This window comes from Corvus moneduloides, chromosome 3 (genome assembly GCF_009650955.1).
Source record: "Corvus moneduloides isolate bCorMon1 chromosome 3, bCorMon1.pri, whole genome shotgun sequence".
NCBI classification, from domain to species: domain Eukaryota; kingdom Metazoa; phylum Chordata; class Aves; order Passeriformes; family Corvidae; genus Corvus; species Corvus moneduloides.
The window spans coordinates 47,860,484-47,880,029 of record NC_045478.1 but is presented as its reverse complement, the minus strand read 5'-3'; the positions used below and the strand labels follow the sequence as shown (position 1 = coordinate 47,880,029).

At 36.7% G+C, this 19,546-nt stretch overlaps 1 protein-coding gene across 2 annotated transcripts in view; it reads right to left on the bottom strand.

The window, feature by feature from the left end:
- The window catches only part of AFG1L (AFG1 like ATPase), a 66,725-nt gene that overhangs the window by 24,469 nt on the left and 22,710 nt on the right, over positions 1 to 19,546 (bottom strand). For both annotated transcript variants that reach the window (XM_032101408.1, XM_032101409.1), the window contains exons 6-8: positions 18,953 to 19,052; positions 15,965 to 16,023; positions 478 to 560 (exon numbers count right to left, since the gene is read on the bottom strand). In XM_032101408.1, the coding sequence (XP_031957299.1) occupies positions 478 to 560; positions 15,965 to 16,023; positions 18,953 to 19,052 (242 nt within the window). The remainder of the gene's footprint in view (positions 1 to 477; positions 561 to 15,964; positions 16,024 to 18,952; positions 19,053 to 19,546) is intronic.

Sequence of the window (19,546 nt, the reverse complement as noted above, 5' to 3'; positions counted from 1 at the left end):
ACAATCTGTCAAAACAGAAGGGTGTTGGATTTTTTAAACCACAGCATTGGAAACACCCAAAATTAAATGAATCCTTGTCATTGGACTTCTATAAATACTTAATTACTTAAATACAATAAGGATGTTCTTCTATTATAAGAGAATTGTGCAATCTCTTACAAGAGGATATTCATTACTTTCTAACCATCTGTCACTTCAGTTCTCCAAACACCACACCTCCCCAAAAAATCTAATTAGTTTTTATTCAGTCACACATTATAAATGATGCTAGTGTGGGTACTGAAAATGTAGTTTAATGAAGTTAATATCAAGGCATAATGGAAGGCGGTTTGCTGAACAAAATGGACCAGAAGGCAAAGAAAGGAAAAGTCACACCCTGCTAATTCTACTATGCATTTTTCATTTCCCATTGACTAGGAAATTATTGGCTAATAAGAAGGAAAAAGAGAGCAAAAACAATATCATAGATAAACTTACAGGTAGTAAAGTTTTCCAGCAGCTGGAAGCACTCGTTTCCTGTAGTCTATTCCAGAATCAAGCTGGACTGTGCTGCAGTATTTCTACAGAGACAAGAAAAAAAAAAAAAAAGAATAGCTTTCCTCAAGCCAAAGCTGTATTTACTATTGTCTGAGATACAGAGAAGAGACACTGCTGAGATAAATCATCAGCATGAATATCATCTGCAAAACTGAAATTCAAGATCTAAAAGCTGAAGTCTCATTCGTAATTATTGAAGCAAAGAAATAGGCTGAAAATCATTCACATATTCAAAACAAAAAAGGCTATCACAAGTCCATCAACTAAAAAAGTTAACATAGATTAGAAGCACACAGAATGAAATGAGGGTGGATATTACTCATTCTCTCTAGGCACTGCTTTGTTGCAAAAATAATTATTTCCACATTAAAATACGTATGTTTCGAAATACAAAATTAGGAGCACTAGAAGTTTAACAGAACACAACCAAATTCTAGCAACAAGTGAAACTACTTCTATTTTGTAAGCTAAAAATAATTTTATCTTTTCCTTCTTCTAAGAATAGTAAAGATTTTATCATACAAATATCAAATATATGAACCACAACAAATTTTGCTGCAAAACGGAGAAGGGGTGAATAAACAAAGCTCTGTATCAAAAAGATTTTATTTCATTTTTGCAATGTCCGAATTAACTCAGAAAAGGATCTTTTTTGTTCCTCTTTAAACAACCTGTAAGATTCTAAGTGTGATACAGATGTCTCTGAGTAGTTACAATAATTGCTTCTGTTAGAAAACTCAAACCCAGTTGTACTAAAGGGTGCTTTTTTTGATTCAAGGCCTTAGGCTGAGAGCAGAATTCTCACTAGTATCGGTGGGATCAAGATTTTACCCCCCTGGCAAAGGGAATAGCTCTGCTTATCTGTTATGACTACTTCCAACACACACAACTTCTGGGCGTTATATATAGTAAGAAGCAAAAGAAGCTATAGAAGAAAGAGATGAAAAGTTTTAGTATTTTAGAAAATATAGCTCTAGTAACAATTTAATTAAAGCAATAAAACTTTTTTTTAATGTAATTCAACACCACTAAAATTCTTCAGTTTGCTAGAACCCACTAAATCAGTCTGCTTCTTCACTGCACCATGAACTATTAGTTTGTCTTTCATATTCTTGTTAAGCGTTTCATATTCTGCATGTTCAAATTTTTCAAAGGCTCCTTGAGGCCATTCAAATAACAAAATTGGAAATGTCAAACCTCATTCATAGCAACTACATTGTAGGGAAAAAAATTAGAAGAACTATCATCAGTGATTTAAGGAACAATGGCCCTTTTGAACAAATGCATTGCACAGGACACAAAGATCACAAATATCTGCAGGAATTACTGTGATGAGTCATTGCATTAATTTTTTGCCCTTGGCTATTAGTGAAGGATCTATACCTACATTAAACCTCCAACTTCTCTGCAAAGACATACAGCTGAAGAAAGAAGGTGAAAGAAATCATCCCGAAAGCACAGAATCCCAGGAAAATCCATGTATCTTTAATTCCAGTAAGTGAAAAAGCCATGCTAATCAAATCATTATCTTGGACTAAAGCTACTGCAAACACAATAGCATTGGTGCTACAATATTATTATAATCTATTCCCTTTCTTTTCATGAGAGCTTACAAAGAAAGAGAATAACAGAGCAGAAGAAAAAAAGTTCCAGAGGCATGTAATAATTATGCACAAGGGAGGGAGGATGTTTAAGCTTTTCTTCAGCATCAGTCTGGCAGCCAAGGCTAGAGGGAAGATTACTGAAATTTCACAGCAAAGCTATTGCACTTAGCTTTTCTTTGCCAGCATCTTTCCACCTAATGGTATATTTTTCCAAAGTAGTAGATTAGCTTAAATAATATTTTCTTTACATTAGTAGGGGGAAAACCCCGCAGATTACTACTACAGCTTTGAGGACTATGAGATTACTTAGATTAACTTTAGATACTTGCATATATAGTAATGCTGTTAATCATTATGGTTTGTTTTATCCTGGAAACAAGAGATGGGCAATTTTACATGAATTCAGCCTCATCTCTGGCCCTTAAGTCGGATTTATAAACTCTACTGCTCCCTCAGGGTGTTGTGTTGCACATAGTGGAAAGTGAACACAGAATCACATATACTTAAGAGTATTCCATGGTTATGGTAGGGCTGAAAGAGGAAAAGCACACCTGAACACTGTAGCTGGTGTAAATTTGTTCCCTGATATTTACAGTGGTGCAGGAGGTTCAGCTGCTAATGACAAGCAGGTGTCCTGTGCACTCAGATACAGACTTGTACTGGCCTATACTGTGCAGGTCATTGCAGCTTGATGAAACAGAAATGGGTGCCCAGTGCTACACTGTTTTAGTCCACTTGTGTTCCACTTACAAACTTGTCACTCCTTAAATGCACTGCCAGCCTTTTATGACTCCATGATTTAACATTACACTGGATGAGTTTTGGAGGTAAGAACCATGGAACTGAAGATGTAAATATTACCAATACAGCTACAAAGAAGACACCTTTTTTTTTTTTTTCCTTCCTTCTCTTTTCTCTGTCTTTGAAGTAATTAGTATTATCACTATTCAGGAAAAAACACTATCATTAGTGACTCTAGTTAAAAAGAGCTTGTGTGTTCAAAAAATTATTTATGTTTTTGGGCCCCTTCTAAGCTACAAACACTACCTAACAGAGATATTTCTTTCCCTATAAACTTTGCTTGTATGTCTGTAATGATGTACTATTTTTGATTCTAATGTAATATAACATGATGTAGTTTATTTCAAAAGAACCTGTTAGACACAAGACCTTTCAGCCAGAAAGGCAATAGCAGAATCCTGTTCAGAGATCTATAAAATACAATATAGTCCTAGTGAATATTTTGCTTCCTTAGGAGGCAAAAGTAACATATAAACACAATGAAAAAACAGAATTCTGATGTACAGCAGTTTTCTGTAATACACAGTGTAAGCAAAAAAGCAGGGGACAGCTAACAGGAACTGAGAAATACTTAGTCCTTGGCATTTTACTCCTTGGATGTTCCTATTAATTGACAGGTTTGTCCTCCCCAGACTGATGGTCAGTTCAGGAAGGTAATCTGACCATTTAGAGATCATATTCTAAATACAAATAAAAGAGCCACAGGAATTTCCTAGCCCTTCTGCAGGTTCAGGTGTCTATCCATGCTTGTTGCTAATTATTTTCACTGAGACACTTCAAAGCTCACCCACATCTATTGTGTTAAGACACTGTATGAATATACATAAAATGAATGGCTCCTGCCATTAAACTCAAACATCATAATCTGCATCACAACATGTTCTCAGAAAACAGTCCTTTAAGACATGATTCCTGCAGTTAGATTGTAAGCTTTGCAGAGTAGGAAGAACCTTTCCTTATGTGAACAGATGACGAGTACAGATGCATAGGTGCTAATGGAAAATAACGTAACAAAAAAACCCCAAACCCCCAAACAGAAGTGGGCAATGTTATTTTCACAAACTGACCGCTGCATAGTAGAGGAGAAAAAAGGTGTGTGAGCAGCAGCAGCGAACCGAAGGGCAGTAGTAGGAGGATTGCTTGCACTGCCAGACAATAACAACACCATTTCTTCTCCGAGTTAAGAATGTACCCTTGGAGATAGTTCTAAAGGGAGATGCAGCACATGGTCACCTTTGCTCAGTCAGAAAGGTCACAGAAAAGTTATGTGCTGAGCAGAGATCCAAAAGTTCTTCCTTTTGGGGTTTCCTTTGTCAACAAGGGTACCCACCATAGTTGTTTCTGCACACATAAACATTCAGTTATCTGCTTCACAGGAAGGCAGAGGGAAAAATATTCATATTTATAATTTTTTTTTTAAGATAAATGCTTTAAATGTTAAAAAGACAGTGTATAATCAGAACATGTAACAAAAGAAAATAAAGTACACCAAAATAATGTAGATGTCCAAGCTAAACACATAAAATACTAGATTTACAAAAAGGAAAACCAGATACATGGTTGCATGGTATGGAAGAACAAATCCTGCTCACAAGCGTAAGAATGAAATACTGAACATCACAGAGGGTGCCTATGTGAGTATCACCATGCATCTTGTCTGCCCTTCACAGGTATCAGCAACATTATTCTCCTGCATCATGGTACTAAAAAATCAGTACTATAATTTAAAAATCATGGAAGTTTGGAGAGGGATGGAAAATTAGGCTTCTCTGCATTTTACCCGTCAGCTTCTTACAGCATGGGGAAAACCCCTGCCAAGACTACATATAAAAGTTCTACTTTCTCCATCTTTGGACTACCTCATCCAGCACTGGACTGATTTATGGATGTGATTGCATTCTCACACTCACTAATCACCATGGAATCCTAATCAACAGCCAAAGAACTAACTGGAGTGCTCAGGTCATTAGCACTTAATTGTGAAACCCATAACTATAACAATTGGTTTCCATTTCTTAAGACAGAGTTTTAAATTTTAAGATTTTATTTTGGGCTAAACTTCTTTTGAAATAAATACTTAATATTGAAGCTACAGTCAGTCTAGTGAAACCATCCACAGTTTCCAACAGATTTTCTATTCTATTGAGATATTTAAAGTCTGACTTACCCTATTCAATTCAAATGCGTAAAATTAATTAGTCATACAATTTATTTTGAAGTCATTTATGTATTTATGTATACAAAGAACAAATACAATTACAGAATTGAAAATGCAATTAGTAAGTTAAAAATGCAGTGTAAGCATGTACTCATTCCCACTGAGTGGCATAAACACTTTATTCCAGAAGGAAAAAAAGATAAAGCCTCAAGGCTCAAGACACACCACCTAAAACAACCACCTTTAGACAGAATAGATAAAATTAGACTGTTGATAGACCTACTCTAGAAAGTTATTAAATACAGACTAACAAATACATTTTTTTTCCAATAAGCACCTCTGATATTCCTTTATTGCTTCAATCAAGAATGGTAGCTATTAAAATGTTTAACTGCTCAAGAAATTAAAGCACACAACAGGATAGATTGTTATGAAGACAGAAACTTCAGAAAATTTCAAAAGGCAGTCCAAGTTAGCTGGATAACCTGCAAGTTCTCAAGACGTGTGTCTCCCCTGTGTCACAAAAAGCCCTGAAATGCTATAGATGGCCTTGTGGTCCACATTAAACACCATACTAAGTATCATGTGCCCCTCTGAGCTCAAATATTGTGATCAGCTGGTAACACTTGGTAATACAGGTGAGTAGATATTTCTTAACCTATTGAAGATCACCATAAGTCAACCCAATTACCATTCTCTGCTCTGAATTTTAATGGTTTTAAAACAAAAACCAAAAAAACCCAACATACAAATCATCCTGTCAGACCACAAGAATAGACAAATTAATCACCACAGAACCCTCATCAACAGCCAAAGAACTAACAGGAGTGCTCAGATTAGCACTGAGCCATCAAACCCACCCATCTGAGGACCTCCAGAGAAGGTGTAGGGGAACAGAGACACAAGAGTGCTTCAATTTAGGAGGATCATCACCTTAATTCCCAGACCTGCTGAGTTTCCACTGCCTTTCACACCTGGGTCAAATGGAAATGGAGTGGCAGCACTGCATCTGCAGTATCAAATGCTCATTTTCCATATGAGCAAAGAAGAGTATAGTCCTATCCCCAAGCAGGCAAAGCTTCACAATTAATACTCTTGGCCTCTGAACAAGCACGTTAGAACACCAACTATTAGTAACCATGCCTAAGAAGTGCAACTTCTGGCCACTCTTTCTGAGGAAAAGGAACCATAATTTTCACATAGGTCTCATCCTCCTTTTCAAATGCATCCTCTGATTTGGTCTCCATTAACAATACACAGGATCAGTAATATTCCTTTCCTCCAGCAAATCAGAAAATAATTAGATTGTTCATTTGCAATCATTCTTCTCATATATTTACATTCAGCCTAAGAGGGAAAAACTCTCCCACATCACACAACATGCAGACATGTGATGAGAGTCACTAGCCAACAGAGAAAGAGTTCCCCAGGTAAACAAAGCTCACTAGACTTAACCATTTTTATTTTTCATTATTTGACTCCATATAGTGTTAGATTATCAACTAGAATATTGTTTATTCTTCCTTAAAATTCTTCCTTAAGCAATTTCAAGAAAAGGTTTCTCCATCCAAAGGATACCACTACAACTGGCATTTTCCATAACTGTGGTAGAACAAGAATCATCTTAAGCAAAAATGTTGTATGTAATGAAAAAATTATTGCTGACAGACAAAGCACACCCACAGGTTTTAACTTCAGTGTACTCTCAAAGTCACCAGCATGTGACAGTCACAGAATGTGAAATTTTGGAATGTGAATCTGGTCCACCTGGGACTCATGAGCTGGACAGGTCTGTCCACAGCCTGCTGAGAAGTGTACAAAGGTAAGTGCAGTTTCCTCTCTGGTGCAGCTCTACAAGACCAACCAGACAGTTAGTCATGAGCACACCCCGTACAGGTGCGGGACCTTCAAAGGGCTGCTCCTTTTATCCTTTCGCCTTACTTGAAAACAAAAAAAAAGCACAAACAAAAAAAAAGGAAATTAATCAAGTTTGTAACACTCCTAACTTTCTGCTACACTAATCCATGGGATTGAGGAGGAAGGACAAAGAGAATCACCAGGTATTTGGTGGTGGAGAAAAACTTGGTCCAAGCATTGTTGGATGTACATATAGTTCTTGTCTCCTTGTTCAGATGTTGTTGAAACAGTAGACTTTAAAGAAAATGTCAATGAATCCTCATAAGCACTATACATGACCTCTGGGGTAATTAGCAATCATTCAAAAGCAACAAGACTAAAGTGTTCTATTCTTTATTACTGTCAGCTCTTTTCTTGATCAGCATTTTAATAAAGAAGGTTCATTGCTAAGACAGTTTCATGAATCAGTCATAATTACATTCTGACATGCAGTGAATAGTAAAGCAAAACTAAGTATCACTTCATCAACCTTTCTAACCTTTGTGCAAGTATTAACTGTAAATAATTTTTACACAATCTTACAACAGAAAATCTGCATATTTCTTAGCTTTTTGCATACTCTACCCTAACTGAATTTCCTGTGACCTATACCTGAAAAAAACCCCCAATATTACAATCAGGAATAATTACTTATCTTGCATGGTATTCAGGTATTGCCTTTCACAGACCAAATTAACTTCAAGTAGAAAAGGCTATTTGTTCTACAAAACAGTGCAATGCTTTACAGGGTTAACTAAGGTTTTTTTAGTCTTTTCCCCTATATTCTTCTGCAATAATGAAATCTGGGAAATTGTTACAATAGCCTCAGCTACTTTATTCTTATCCCAGTTGCAAACACTAACAAAATGAAACAAAAAAACCCCAAAGAACCACATGAACAAATTTTGAGGAAAACTTTCTAAATGTCATCCAAGAATTCTGTACAATATCAAGGAAAGTAATCACTCTCAAGTTGATTTGGGATAACAAGCATTTTACTTGTGAATTATTTTTCAGTGGACCTAGACCATAAAGATCTGGGAAAAGAAATACTGCCAAATACAACTTTTTCTATCAATCCTTTTCTTACACTTGTGACAATTACATTTAAACTTTAAACTGAAGAGTTTAGCAGAGATAAATTGAGAGGCAAAATACATTCAGTGGAAGTTGCACAAGTTTACATTACAACCTTCAAAACTTTAACAACTAAGAAACCCCACTATTCTTGCTACCACAAGGAACATACGATCTATTGTACAACTTTTCAATAACTTATTTTAATGTCTAGCTACAAATCAGCTACCCCCTAAGAAGAGGAAAAAATAGACAATTAACTTGTAAAATAATGGTGCATGAATAAAAAGAGAGACTCTTAAAATGTACTGTTCAGTGAATAGTATTTCAGATATTCAAACAAAAGTGAAAGAATTCAGGAGGTACAGATGTGGCTGTGCCAGCTCAGAGACAAGTAGCCTCTCCTTTTTCCAGTCAGAGAACTGAAGAATGGCAGAGTAAACTTCCACACACTAAGAATTACACTGAACAGCGCTCCCCATTTCACATCACTTAGGAAAAAAATCTTCCTTGCAGAATAAGAATAAATACAAAAGGAAAAAAACCCACCTGCAAACTACAAATCACTGCATAACACCCAGTTTTGCTAAAGGACCAGTAATGACTGTAACTTTCAATCTCCTAATAAGCAAGCTGTGGTGTTCTGTGAAAAACAAATGCCAAGAGTTCACACTGAATTTATAACATGATGTTTCATAAGCTAAGGGTCAAATTCACCCCAATACATGTACTTCACTGGAATTATACCCTGGATGAAGTTATTTGTCTAGATTTCTTTTACACTGTTGTTTTTCTTTTTAACATTTGATTTGTATTTCTTTCCCCAGTATTAGCCTTTGCTCCTGCCAGAACTGTTGGCAGGCAGGAATAAAAAAAAAAAAAAGAAAGAAAAAAAAAAGTAGTCTTGATTTACGAAACTGAATTTCCCAGAATAATAATTTTAAAAAAGCGATTAAGATCTAAACAAAGGCTAAAGATGGCTTACACTTAGCTCTGATGAGGTCCACTACCTCATTACCCAACAACTGAAAACTTCTGATGCATTTTGTTTCAAGAGAATCCAAAAGTCCTTGCTGTAAAGCAGGCTGGGGGGTGCAGGGTCCATTCACTCTTTCTGTATCACAACCATTATGTAAGAAGTATAAAACACTGCCTTTATGCTGCCAAACCACAATGACTCTTCTTACATCAAAGGGTTTTGGCCACTAGGGTTTTTTTTCTCTGAAATTTATTCAAGCCAGGGGCAGGGAGACAACAATTCATACACGCTAATTACACCTAATTATCTATTCCTTTTTTTTCCCCTTTCCACCAGCTTCGGCCAGTGCTATTTGCTATCTGGGTTTCTCACAACCTCCCCTTGCCCTGTCCATCCAACTCAGCAGCAAAGTCTTTGAAGAAAACAGTCGTGGCTTCTTAGAATTTTAACAATATAAGGTTCAACTCAAACTAAATTATTCTATTATTAGTTTTGACACATTTATGTGTTAAATATGAAGGCCTCTTGGTTAATTTGGCAAATTCCTCACATCTCTTCACAACTAGAATTGCTGGTAACACCCTCTCTTGTAGGAGCTTCTCCTCATGCTTTCTTTTCATGATCTAAATGAAATGTTTATTGGATTAAAGTTCTTCTCTGCAGACCTCCACGGTGGCCTGTGACAAAGAGCTTAAAAGCTTTATTAATTGGCTCGGGCTTTTTAGGGGGAGGCAGGACCTCATTTCACATTACATCACAAGCAAACAGAACTGCCACGTGTAAGTAGACTAATTTACCCTGATACAGCAGGAATCAACTATTCCATATCTACGATATGCTTTCATTTACTCATTTTAATCAAGGAGCAAACAAACCAAGCCACAGCTCAGGAAATCCTGACAATTAAAGAAAGGGAGAAGGCAGGAAGCCTGGCACAGAGCTACAGTAGCAACTATTTCATCCTAAGATAAAGTTTTTATCTGCATCTAAATAAACTGTCTAGGAGAAAGTGTCTAAGACAGACATAAAAGGTAAACAAATGAACAGTTCATCCCTTGAGAACACAATACAGCAATAGGTACATTATAAAATATTGTAACAGTTACACGCTCTGAACTACAGAATTCAAATAACCCTTTTGTTTAAATTTAACACACACACAGGCTTAGAAGGCTGAATGCAAAAGGGATTGGTAGCTTCTAATCTGACACCTTGCTTTCTATATACAACATTTTATGACTTGATAGGCTCACAAATTTATCAAACTAAAATTACCCAGAAATTATACTGATGTTCAAAAATACTTGCAGCACAAAATACTTGCAATCATGCTGTATTTCCTTTTTTTATTTTTTCTATGTTTAATTAGGTACACTTCACAAAAGATGAGTACTTCTATTACTTGCACAGAGAGAGAACAAGAACAAATGCTCCTTCTACTTAGGAGTTTGCTTGGTTACATACTAAGAAGGGAAACAAAAGGCCCAACATCTTCAATAATGAAAAAGTCAATTGATAGGCGAAGCCATCACAATATCAAAGGCCTAATCCCTGCAATTCTGACTCAGGTGACAGTTCACAGGGGTCAGAGTGGCTGACACTGACCTCAAAAGCAGGTTTTAACTATTCAACATACTGAAAGCTGCTGGGCTATCACACCATTAGACTGGAACAAACTGACAAATCAATTTCATCAAGGAGATGACTTTTTTGGGAGAGGGGGGAGGAGAGAGGCAGATCCGCCACTCAACAAATCCCTGCATTTCTCACACAGGTGGTTGGACAAAAGCTGACTGCACCATCAAAGACATTTTATATCTGCCAAATGCCTTTGTACAAAACTAACTCCCACAATTTCCTTAGGGGCAGCTCTAAATGTTTTTTAAACAAGTATTTTTCACATTCTCAAACTAAACTACAGAAAAGTGAAAAAGCTTTTAAATTCCTCAGTTTTGTGCTTTGTAGGAAAGGGTGTATTTTAATTAAAACCACAGTCAGCAACATTCTAAATACATAACCATTAACCGATTTCAAGAAAGACAGGGCAATACAGTGTATAAATAATGCATTGCTTTCTATTTGAGAGGAGTGTGCAATGCTTACTGTTAAAAGTCGTTTTAACCAAACAGTTTTAAAATAAATAATTATTTGGTCCCTAACAGTAGAAGAAAAAAAAAAAAGAGGGGAAAAAAAGACGCTGAAAGTAATTTCATGTCCTACTGGCAATAGATTTCCAGCCAATTCCTCCTCTTTGCTCAAAGCGAAATGCAGGTAGCCAAAGCCAAACATTTTTTTCTAAAATTGTGCCTTTTAAAGGTATACTCAGACTATGAAAGGCCCTAAAACGTTTTGACTTTCAGTTAAAATTAACTGTAGTGCAAGTCTATTGCGTGAAGAAAACCTGACAAAAGGCAGAAGTTACATACTTGGTATTTCAACACAGCTTGACATTTTGAAGCGTCATGCTACGCTTCCAGGAAACCTTTGGAATCTCAAGAACTGCTCACTCAGATTACAGACTCTACACAACAAATTATTTGAGGAGCTTTCCTTCTTGATTTTCCAGAGAATGAAGCATTGAACTAGCCACTGAATTAAGAGTTAGGATTCCAGAACAGTTAAGGGTTGATGCAAATGTCTTCATTAAATGCCTGCAAAACTTAAAATGTTGCCAAACTTACTGCCAAAGCAGTAAATTAAAGCGCCCTTTCTCTTTTTTTTTTTTTCCCCCCAAGAGCCTCACATAATACCCTACATTACATTGTTAAAGATTAGTGCAATGTTGTTCTGCTGGAGGGCAGGAAGGCTCTGCAGAGGGATCTGGACAGGCTGGATCAATGGGCTGAGGCCAATTGTATGAGGTTCTACAAGGCCAAGTGCTGGGTCCTGCCCCTGGATCACAACCACCCCAGGCAGTGCCACAGGCTGGAGACAGAATGGCTGGAAAGCTGCCCAGCAAAGAAGGACCTGGGATTAAAATTTCTTCACCAAAAGGGTTTGTCAAGCATTGGAACAGACAGCGCAAGGAAGTGACTGAGACACCATCCCCAGAGGAAAGATGTGCAGATGTGGCACTTGGGGACATGGTTTACTGGTGGACTTGGCAGTGATGGGTTAATGGTTGGACTCAACAGTCTTCAAGGTCTTTTCCAGTCTTAAAAATTCTGTGATTTCAAGATACATAGCTTTATTTGTAAATCAGCATTAAAACATTTAGAAACTTTGTATATTTCTTTTAGGTTGAGAGTAATAATTTTTGGAGTATTTCTGCTTTAAGCATTTGAACAAAGTAACTGAGCAATGAATGTTTTTTTCAAGAACTGTCTTTAAAAAAAGAAAAAAATCACATAGGAGTTCCACACACTTTAAAATGCTCAGCAAGAGATCCTACGAGATTAAAAGCTCAATCAGAAAGGACTGAATCTAATTACAATTATAGAATTAAAAGATTTTTCTTCTTAATATTTCTTATCTCTGTAAAGCTCTTTGTAAAATTTCATGGACTGAAGAAGCACTCATATCTGCTGCAGAAACTAAACCCTTTCATAAGGAATACTGCGTCCCAAAGAATCATAGCCACAACGACAAACTGATCAATTCAGAGTTTTCCCCTGTTTATAAAAATGACCCCTTTGAGTTACGGGACTAAAAAAATCACTGAAAAAAATACATCTCAAATTATTTAGTATTTCAAAAGAAGAGAACACTGGAATAAGATCAGAATTGAACAGGGAACACACAAAGGGCAGAAAAAGCTGCCAATGGTGTTACTGACCTGCTCAATGACACAAACCTGGGGCTTTTATGTGGCCACCAGCTGTAGGACCTGAAGCTTTCATGTGGCTCTAATAATTGGAACTCACACAACAATCACTTGTGCCCAGTAATCTACCACCTAGAAAGACAATATGGACAAACTGTGGAAGATAACTGTATCTTCCCTAGAGTGCTATTTCACCCTTTTGCTTATTCCACAGAAACTGGTTTGCAGTTATCTTTGTAAGAAATAGGAACTCAAACACAGATACTGGAATTACATAGACTGAAGAAAATACAAACAAAATTGAGGATGAACATGGGTAGCTCTAGATCTAGGGAAGAAACGATTACTTCTGATCATTTGAAGACAAGAAAAGATACCTGTGTAACAGTTATCCAGGTATCTAGAAATTGTGTTCCACGTAAGAGGAATGAAAAGAACCTGAAACCTATTTCAAGTGAAACATCTCTTCACAGAAATATACTGCCAATATTTTCCATTCATTCCACTTTCCCAAGAACTTTTAGAGGAATCTGAAACTCCTGTGTTATAATAGAACTACTTTTAGTGCTCAAGTCTTATTTTAAGATTTATGATCATGAAAGTTAATTACTGAAAAAAACAAACAAAACCAACCCACCTATTCACTCCCACTAAACCCCAAACAAAAGCCCTCTGGGAGGCTCTGAGCCCAGAGAAAACTAGGACAGGAGTTAGTCCCAGCTGTCAAAGCCAGTACCAGGGGACAGGTCAGATGAGACCAACATTAACACAGACACACATGGCTTGGAGTGAGGGAAAGGTTGAGAAGACAGTAAACCAAACATTTGCAAGCAACCAATGCAATGCTTTCCTTTGTATTTTCACACAAAATCTTAGAAGAAATCATATTTACATTTCCTAGTCATGGAATTACGCACAGCTGAGGCAGAAGCTACTTTATCCATTCACACTAATGCCATCACACAGATTCTACACACATCAGGGAGGCCTCTATCTGCATTTCTCAAACCACCAAAGCCAGGGTATCAATGTAGTTCTATTCACACCTTTGTAACATAAAGGTCACTTGTTAAAATCTTACTCTAGAATACATTCCAATGTGCTTTTTAAATGCTGACTTCTGCTGTGTTAAACTAAAAATGTAGATTTCAACATTTTTTAATTAATAATTTTAATACCATGCCCTTACCCTTCCACTTTACAGCTAGGATCAGAGAAGCATTTTGTGGACAAGCCTCCTTTTGGTTATTATGTCTTTGGGAAAGAATAATGTTACATTGGTAATATTTATGAAAGTGGCATTGAAGGCACATATATTTAGAGCAGTGTTAAAACACCAAGGTGCTCGGAAAAAGAACAATGACAGGAAATCCAGAATTTTAGAAAGGCCCTTGTGAATTATGTTAAAATTTGCTTCTCCCTTCATTCATTATGACAATAATATTCATCTACCTCTAGTCTGGGTTGTGGTACTTGTTTCTTTCTGCAGTACTCCATTCTCTAGACTAAGCCACCTTTACCCCTTCTCTCAGCATTCCATACACTCCCTTCTAAAAAATTTTGATTACTTTCCCAGTCCTGGTGAGGTGTTCTGGTGCATAAACTACATTTCACATTTTTTTAATTCAGCTAGCTAAAAAGAGAAAAAAGGAAACTATAAATAAGTGCACATGATAGGTATTCATAAAGTCTGAAGATCAGTGAAATGAAAGAGCCCTATGTGTATCAGGGAGAAAACTAAGAGTCAACAAAGAAAGACATATAGAAAAGAATGATTTGCCATGGTTGCTGCATTTCAAAAAGCAAATGCATATGAAACTATTTCTATTCTTGAAAATACTCTATGATTGAGAGCTCTTATCCAATGCAGCCAGCTACAAAACAAACCCTTTTCAAGAATTTGAAATGGAAGTGCTTGTTAATTTATTTTTATGTTCCTTACTTTTCTAAAGCCATCCAGGTGAAAACCACTCTCACTGGTAACTTCCCTGACTTCATACACAGCCATTCCAAAATGCACAGGAGTGCCACAAGCATGTCAATGGCATATTAACTTTGAAAGCTAGTAATTGTACAGATGTCAACATTAGATAGTATTTGCAAAGGTGCTCAGGCAATTAAGCAATCTTTTGATTCTGAAAGGGCCCACTGAAAATGCAAGGCACTGTCAGCTGCTTTACCGCTGACCACCTGAGCAGAAACATCCAATCAAGGCATCGACTCAGCAATTCCAAATCTCCTATCGCAAAACCAAAGCTACCTAAACTCTGCCTTATGAGTCTTTTATCCTAGATACCAATACAGTTAACATTATTTATGTATTTATTCTAGCAATATTTCTGTGATGTAGGGAAATGTTGTTATTTCCATTTTACATGTCACGTCAATCCAGGCAGAGCAGGATACCACAGCTGTATTTTAGCCCTCAAGAATGTAACAATACAACTGTAGCTTGTGAATGAAAAATATCTCCAACTTGTCCAGAACTCAAAAGTGTCATTTCAGCGTATGTTCCTTTTGCAGCAAAATAAGCACCAACTGTGCTACTCACACAGAGGAAGGATCCTCCATTTTTAAATTTAAACGAAGCAATTATTTGACCTGCCAGAACACAACTTGGACACTGAGGGAAGCTTGCTTCAGAGCTGCTGCTTGTTGAACATTACGTGAATTCTCACAAACAGCCATTCAAAAAACTACTTATACATGAGAAAGACCCAGGAACATGGTAATTGAGGGGTACAGAACAAACCCTACTTCCCTTGCATCAAAGAAATAGCAAGCTATTCTAACATCATAAATGTAAGATAGCCACAAGTACAACACAGTATAAATGTTAGAGGGACACTGGGTTACACAGCACACATGCACCAGCAGGAAAGTCTTATCCAAACAAACACATTCTACTGCCTTAATCAAAAAGATAACTTTTTGTCATGCTAAAAATGTCCAGCTCTAAAAACATGTTAATTCCAGAAGGAAAAAGTCCCTTCTTGCCTTACCTTCAATTAGTTTTGCTCTAAATAGTTAAAACAGATATATATATATAATCAGGAAACTTGCATCAAAGCAATCCTCTACAAATCTTCTACAAATTTATTAATAAAGCAGGCAAAACTGAAAAGCATTGAACAAGTGGCTCTCCTTACCTTCAGCACAGCAATGAATGGTACAAAATTAGCCCTCTGAAGACCATTTTTATAGAGATCTGAAAGAAAGGAAATCAGTACCATTTTGCTACTTAGTCTTAACAACGTCGGCTTATCTTCTAGTCTAGCAAACAAAACTCAGTGTTGCTAGAGACAGGAGGAGGAACAAAAGGCAGAAAAGGAGAGCTAAAATCCATTTCTCTTTGTTTACTGTATGAAAATTCAGTACAATCTTAAGGAAGAAAGGAACTTCCTGAGGAAGTGTGGAAAAGGCAGGGAGCAAAAAATTACTTAGACCTCTAATGACATATAACTAATCCTAGCAGAAGAAATTAGAGTAGCATCTCTTTTAAAGTAAGGGTATAAAAAAATATTTGTAATGCTGGGTATACATTGGTACAGACTGTAAGGCAAAACTATGCAACTGCTAAACCCAAGTATTGGGCAGAGGGCAAAAACCCCACATAAACTAAAAATACACAATTTTTCTTTACAAAGTCAGCATCGTTCTTGGTCAGTGCACTGTGGTGCATTTATCTTCTAGCAATTCTGCCAGGTACACCTCCTGTTCAAAAGCAAGAAAAAGGATCAACCCTAAGGCCAAAAAACTGAAAATTAAATTAATATGTAAACTTAGGCAAAGTTGCTAAAAATATAACTGAATAAAGAAAAAAAATAGTATGTCATGTAACAAAATGCAGATCTGCATCATCAAACAAAAAATACAAATTAACAAAAACAAACTCCAAAGCAGAATTTTTCACCTGACGTATCTCTATATATTTAAACAACATAAACTTTTCTTCTCTGGAAATTATCCAACTGCCCAACAAGTTCATAATAGAATGACTTCTTCTTTGAAAACACAGTCACTTAAAACTGTATGATGAGCTGCTCTGTTTCATTAATATTCTGAAGCCTTATAAAAAGGCAGTATAGCACCTATACCTGATGGAAGGAATGAATAAGAGAACACAGACAGCTGGCAGAGATATCACCAAAATGCCACACAAAGCACATGCCAGGTTATGATTATCCCTTATATTCCCCATAAGGCCTGAAGGCTACAGCTACACTAAAGCTTTTATGCTTTACCAACACCTGATGGTGGACAGAAGATGCTGCATGCCTGAGACACCAGCAGGGTACCTACAGAGTGGTTTTCACAAAAGTGGATATGTACACAGAAACATTTAGAAAAATTATTAGTAAAGGCAATTCCATACCCTAATTACTAACAAAGTTCTAGGAAGCCATGTATCATGCTCATTCCCAACTCAGCAAATCAGGATGGTTATACATTTGTTAAAATATATAGCAATCAATTGTGTATTTACTTGCAAAAACTAGTGAACATGTAACAGTAGTGTAAGACAGCTACTCCCAGTAGTTCTTCTGGCTAATATGGCTGTGAGCTTTGTACCATGTCTCTGTTTCGTGAGGATCAGAAAAAACCCAGTAATTTTGGTGGAGAAATGAAGCCAGGACTCCTCAAATACAATCTTAGTATATTCCCCTGGGGCAGGAGCTCATCACAGTTACATGTATCACTAACAGTCAGCAGCTGGGCACACCTGCTCTCTAACGAAAAAGCCACTCTTTTCCCTCTGTGCCCACAAGAAACAAATCTCTCCATTTAGTCTTAAACCTCAATGTGGCATATTACACTAACCCAGCTCTCGATGTCAGATGCACCATGAGCATGCAGAAACAGTGACCAGAGAAGAGAGAGGCATCGGCCAACACCTGGACTGAAACACAGCACAGTTCTGGAGATGCTGTTCTTGACATTCTCTGGGGTAGTTAATACAGGTGGATGTTTTTCATGTTGATACAGTGACTTAATATACATTAAAAACACCCATGTAACAATAAAGGTCGATTTAAAATGTTGGCTACAATCCCCAAGTTATGATAAAAAAATTCTCCTGAGCTTTAAAGAGCAGTGCTTCAAAAAACCAAAGGATGGCTCTCAAGTGAGTAAAGCACCAGCATTCAGTCTGTCTGTAGTCAAACCAACTACAGGAGGTACAATTTCATCTTGTTTGGTCAAAAAAGCAAAATAAGCCAATGGGAAATTATTTTCTCCCCTAATAAAAACATTTGGGTGGGGTTTTTTGGTTGTTTTTTTTTTTTTTTTTTTTTTTTGTTAATATAAAGTTCACTGTAGAATTGCACATTGTTAGTGACTGTCTTTTACTCAATTAATTTGGGTAAGAAAATAAATGGTAGTTATAGTTAACAATTAACTTCAGTATTTGAAATTGATCAGTCCAAAGTGTTGTAAAAGTTTATGCATTATGCTAACTGCTAATGTCATGCAATACAAACATTTTTCTTCTCTACAAAAAATTACAGTTACTGCTTGATTAAAACCCATACAGATTTGAGGACTTCATAGAAAGATCTACTTAGCTAGTCACTACAAGTGACTAGTCACCGTAAGAAAAGAGGTAGGAATGGAAACAACTCTCCACTTAAGTAATTCCCTCAAACCAGCTTGTAAGAATGTAAAAATGGCATGTTGATAAATGACTCTCCCTCAAGCTGGTGGATCACATCTGCAATTTTCTGAGTTAGAAACTGGGAAGGAATGTGATCTCATTTGCCCTCTCTTCTGCAGGATATGATCTTTTCCTATCCTTAAACACATTCAAAACAGACAGTATTTTAACCCTCCTCAACCACCCTGTCCCCAAATACCCTCTCACTGGTTTGGATAGAGTAGAGATGATCAGAAGACACAGAAGGTTTTGAGGGTAGTGGAGGAAAGAACACTTTGAGTTTGAGATAAGGAGGAGTAAGATTTAGTGAAAAACCTTTCTTCCTTAAGAACAAGAAAAAGCGGAGGACAAGCTGGAGTATCTCTGGTTCTCGCAGACTAGAGAGTTCATTAGTATTAAATACTGTATGGTATAAATACAATTGTTTTGTAAGATACTGAGATTCATTGAATTTGGGTAATACTGGTAGAATGTTTGTTTTTACCTTCTGGCGGCCTGTTAGATGTTGCCACAACGACAACCCCATTTTGGAAGAGATTTTCAAAAAGCTGCTTCAGAATCATGGCATCAGCAATGTCAGTGACCTGAGAAGACAACACATTTGTTTTATCTTGCTTTCAGCTTCTGCTGCAATAGATCTGCAAGTGGCTTTGTAGCTAGGAAAATGCTTGTTAGTGAAAGCCATGGAAAAAGATTCTAATTATTGCTTGGTGAGAAAAAAATAAAAGGGATAATTAATAAGCAGTGAACGTACCACAGTCTTTCAAAACTTGCCCACTCTTTATTGCGGAACTCCACCATTTCTTTACCAATTGCTAAATGATTCCGTGTTAACTTCTATTATAAAACTACAGGTGGGAGACACAGAAAACAGACCTAAACATTTAAGAGCCTACTTAATTAGGAACAACATGAAAAAAACCCAGAAGATAGAAAGAGATACACACCGGCTGTTTTACATTTCTATTACCTTTGAGGCAAAGGTTTGCAGAGGTGAATTTAAAATGGTCATGAGACTTCAGAAATAAAGACAAGTAGCCAACTATACATAATCAGCTGCTGTTGAAAATAGAATGAT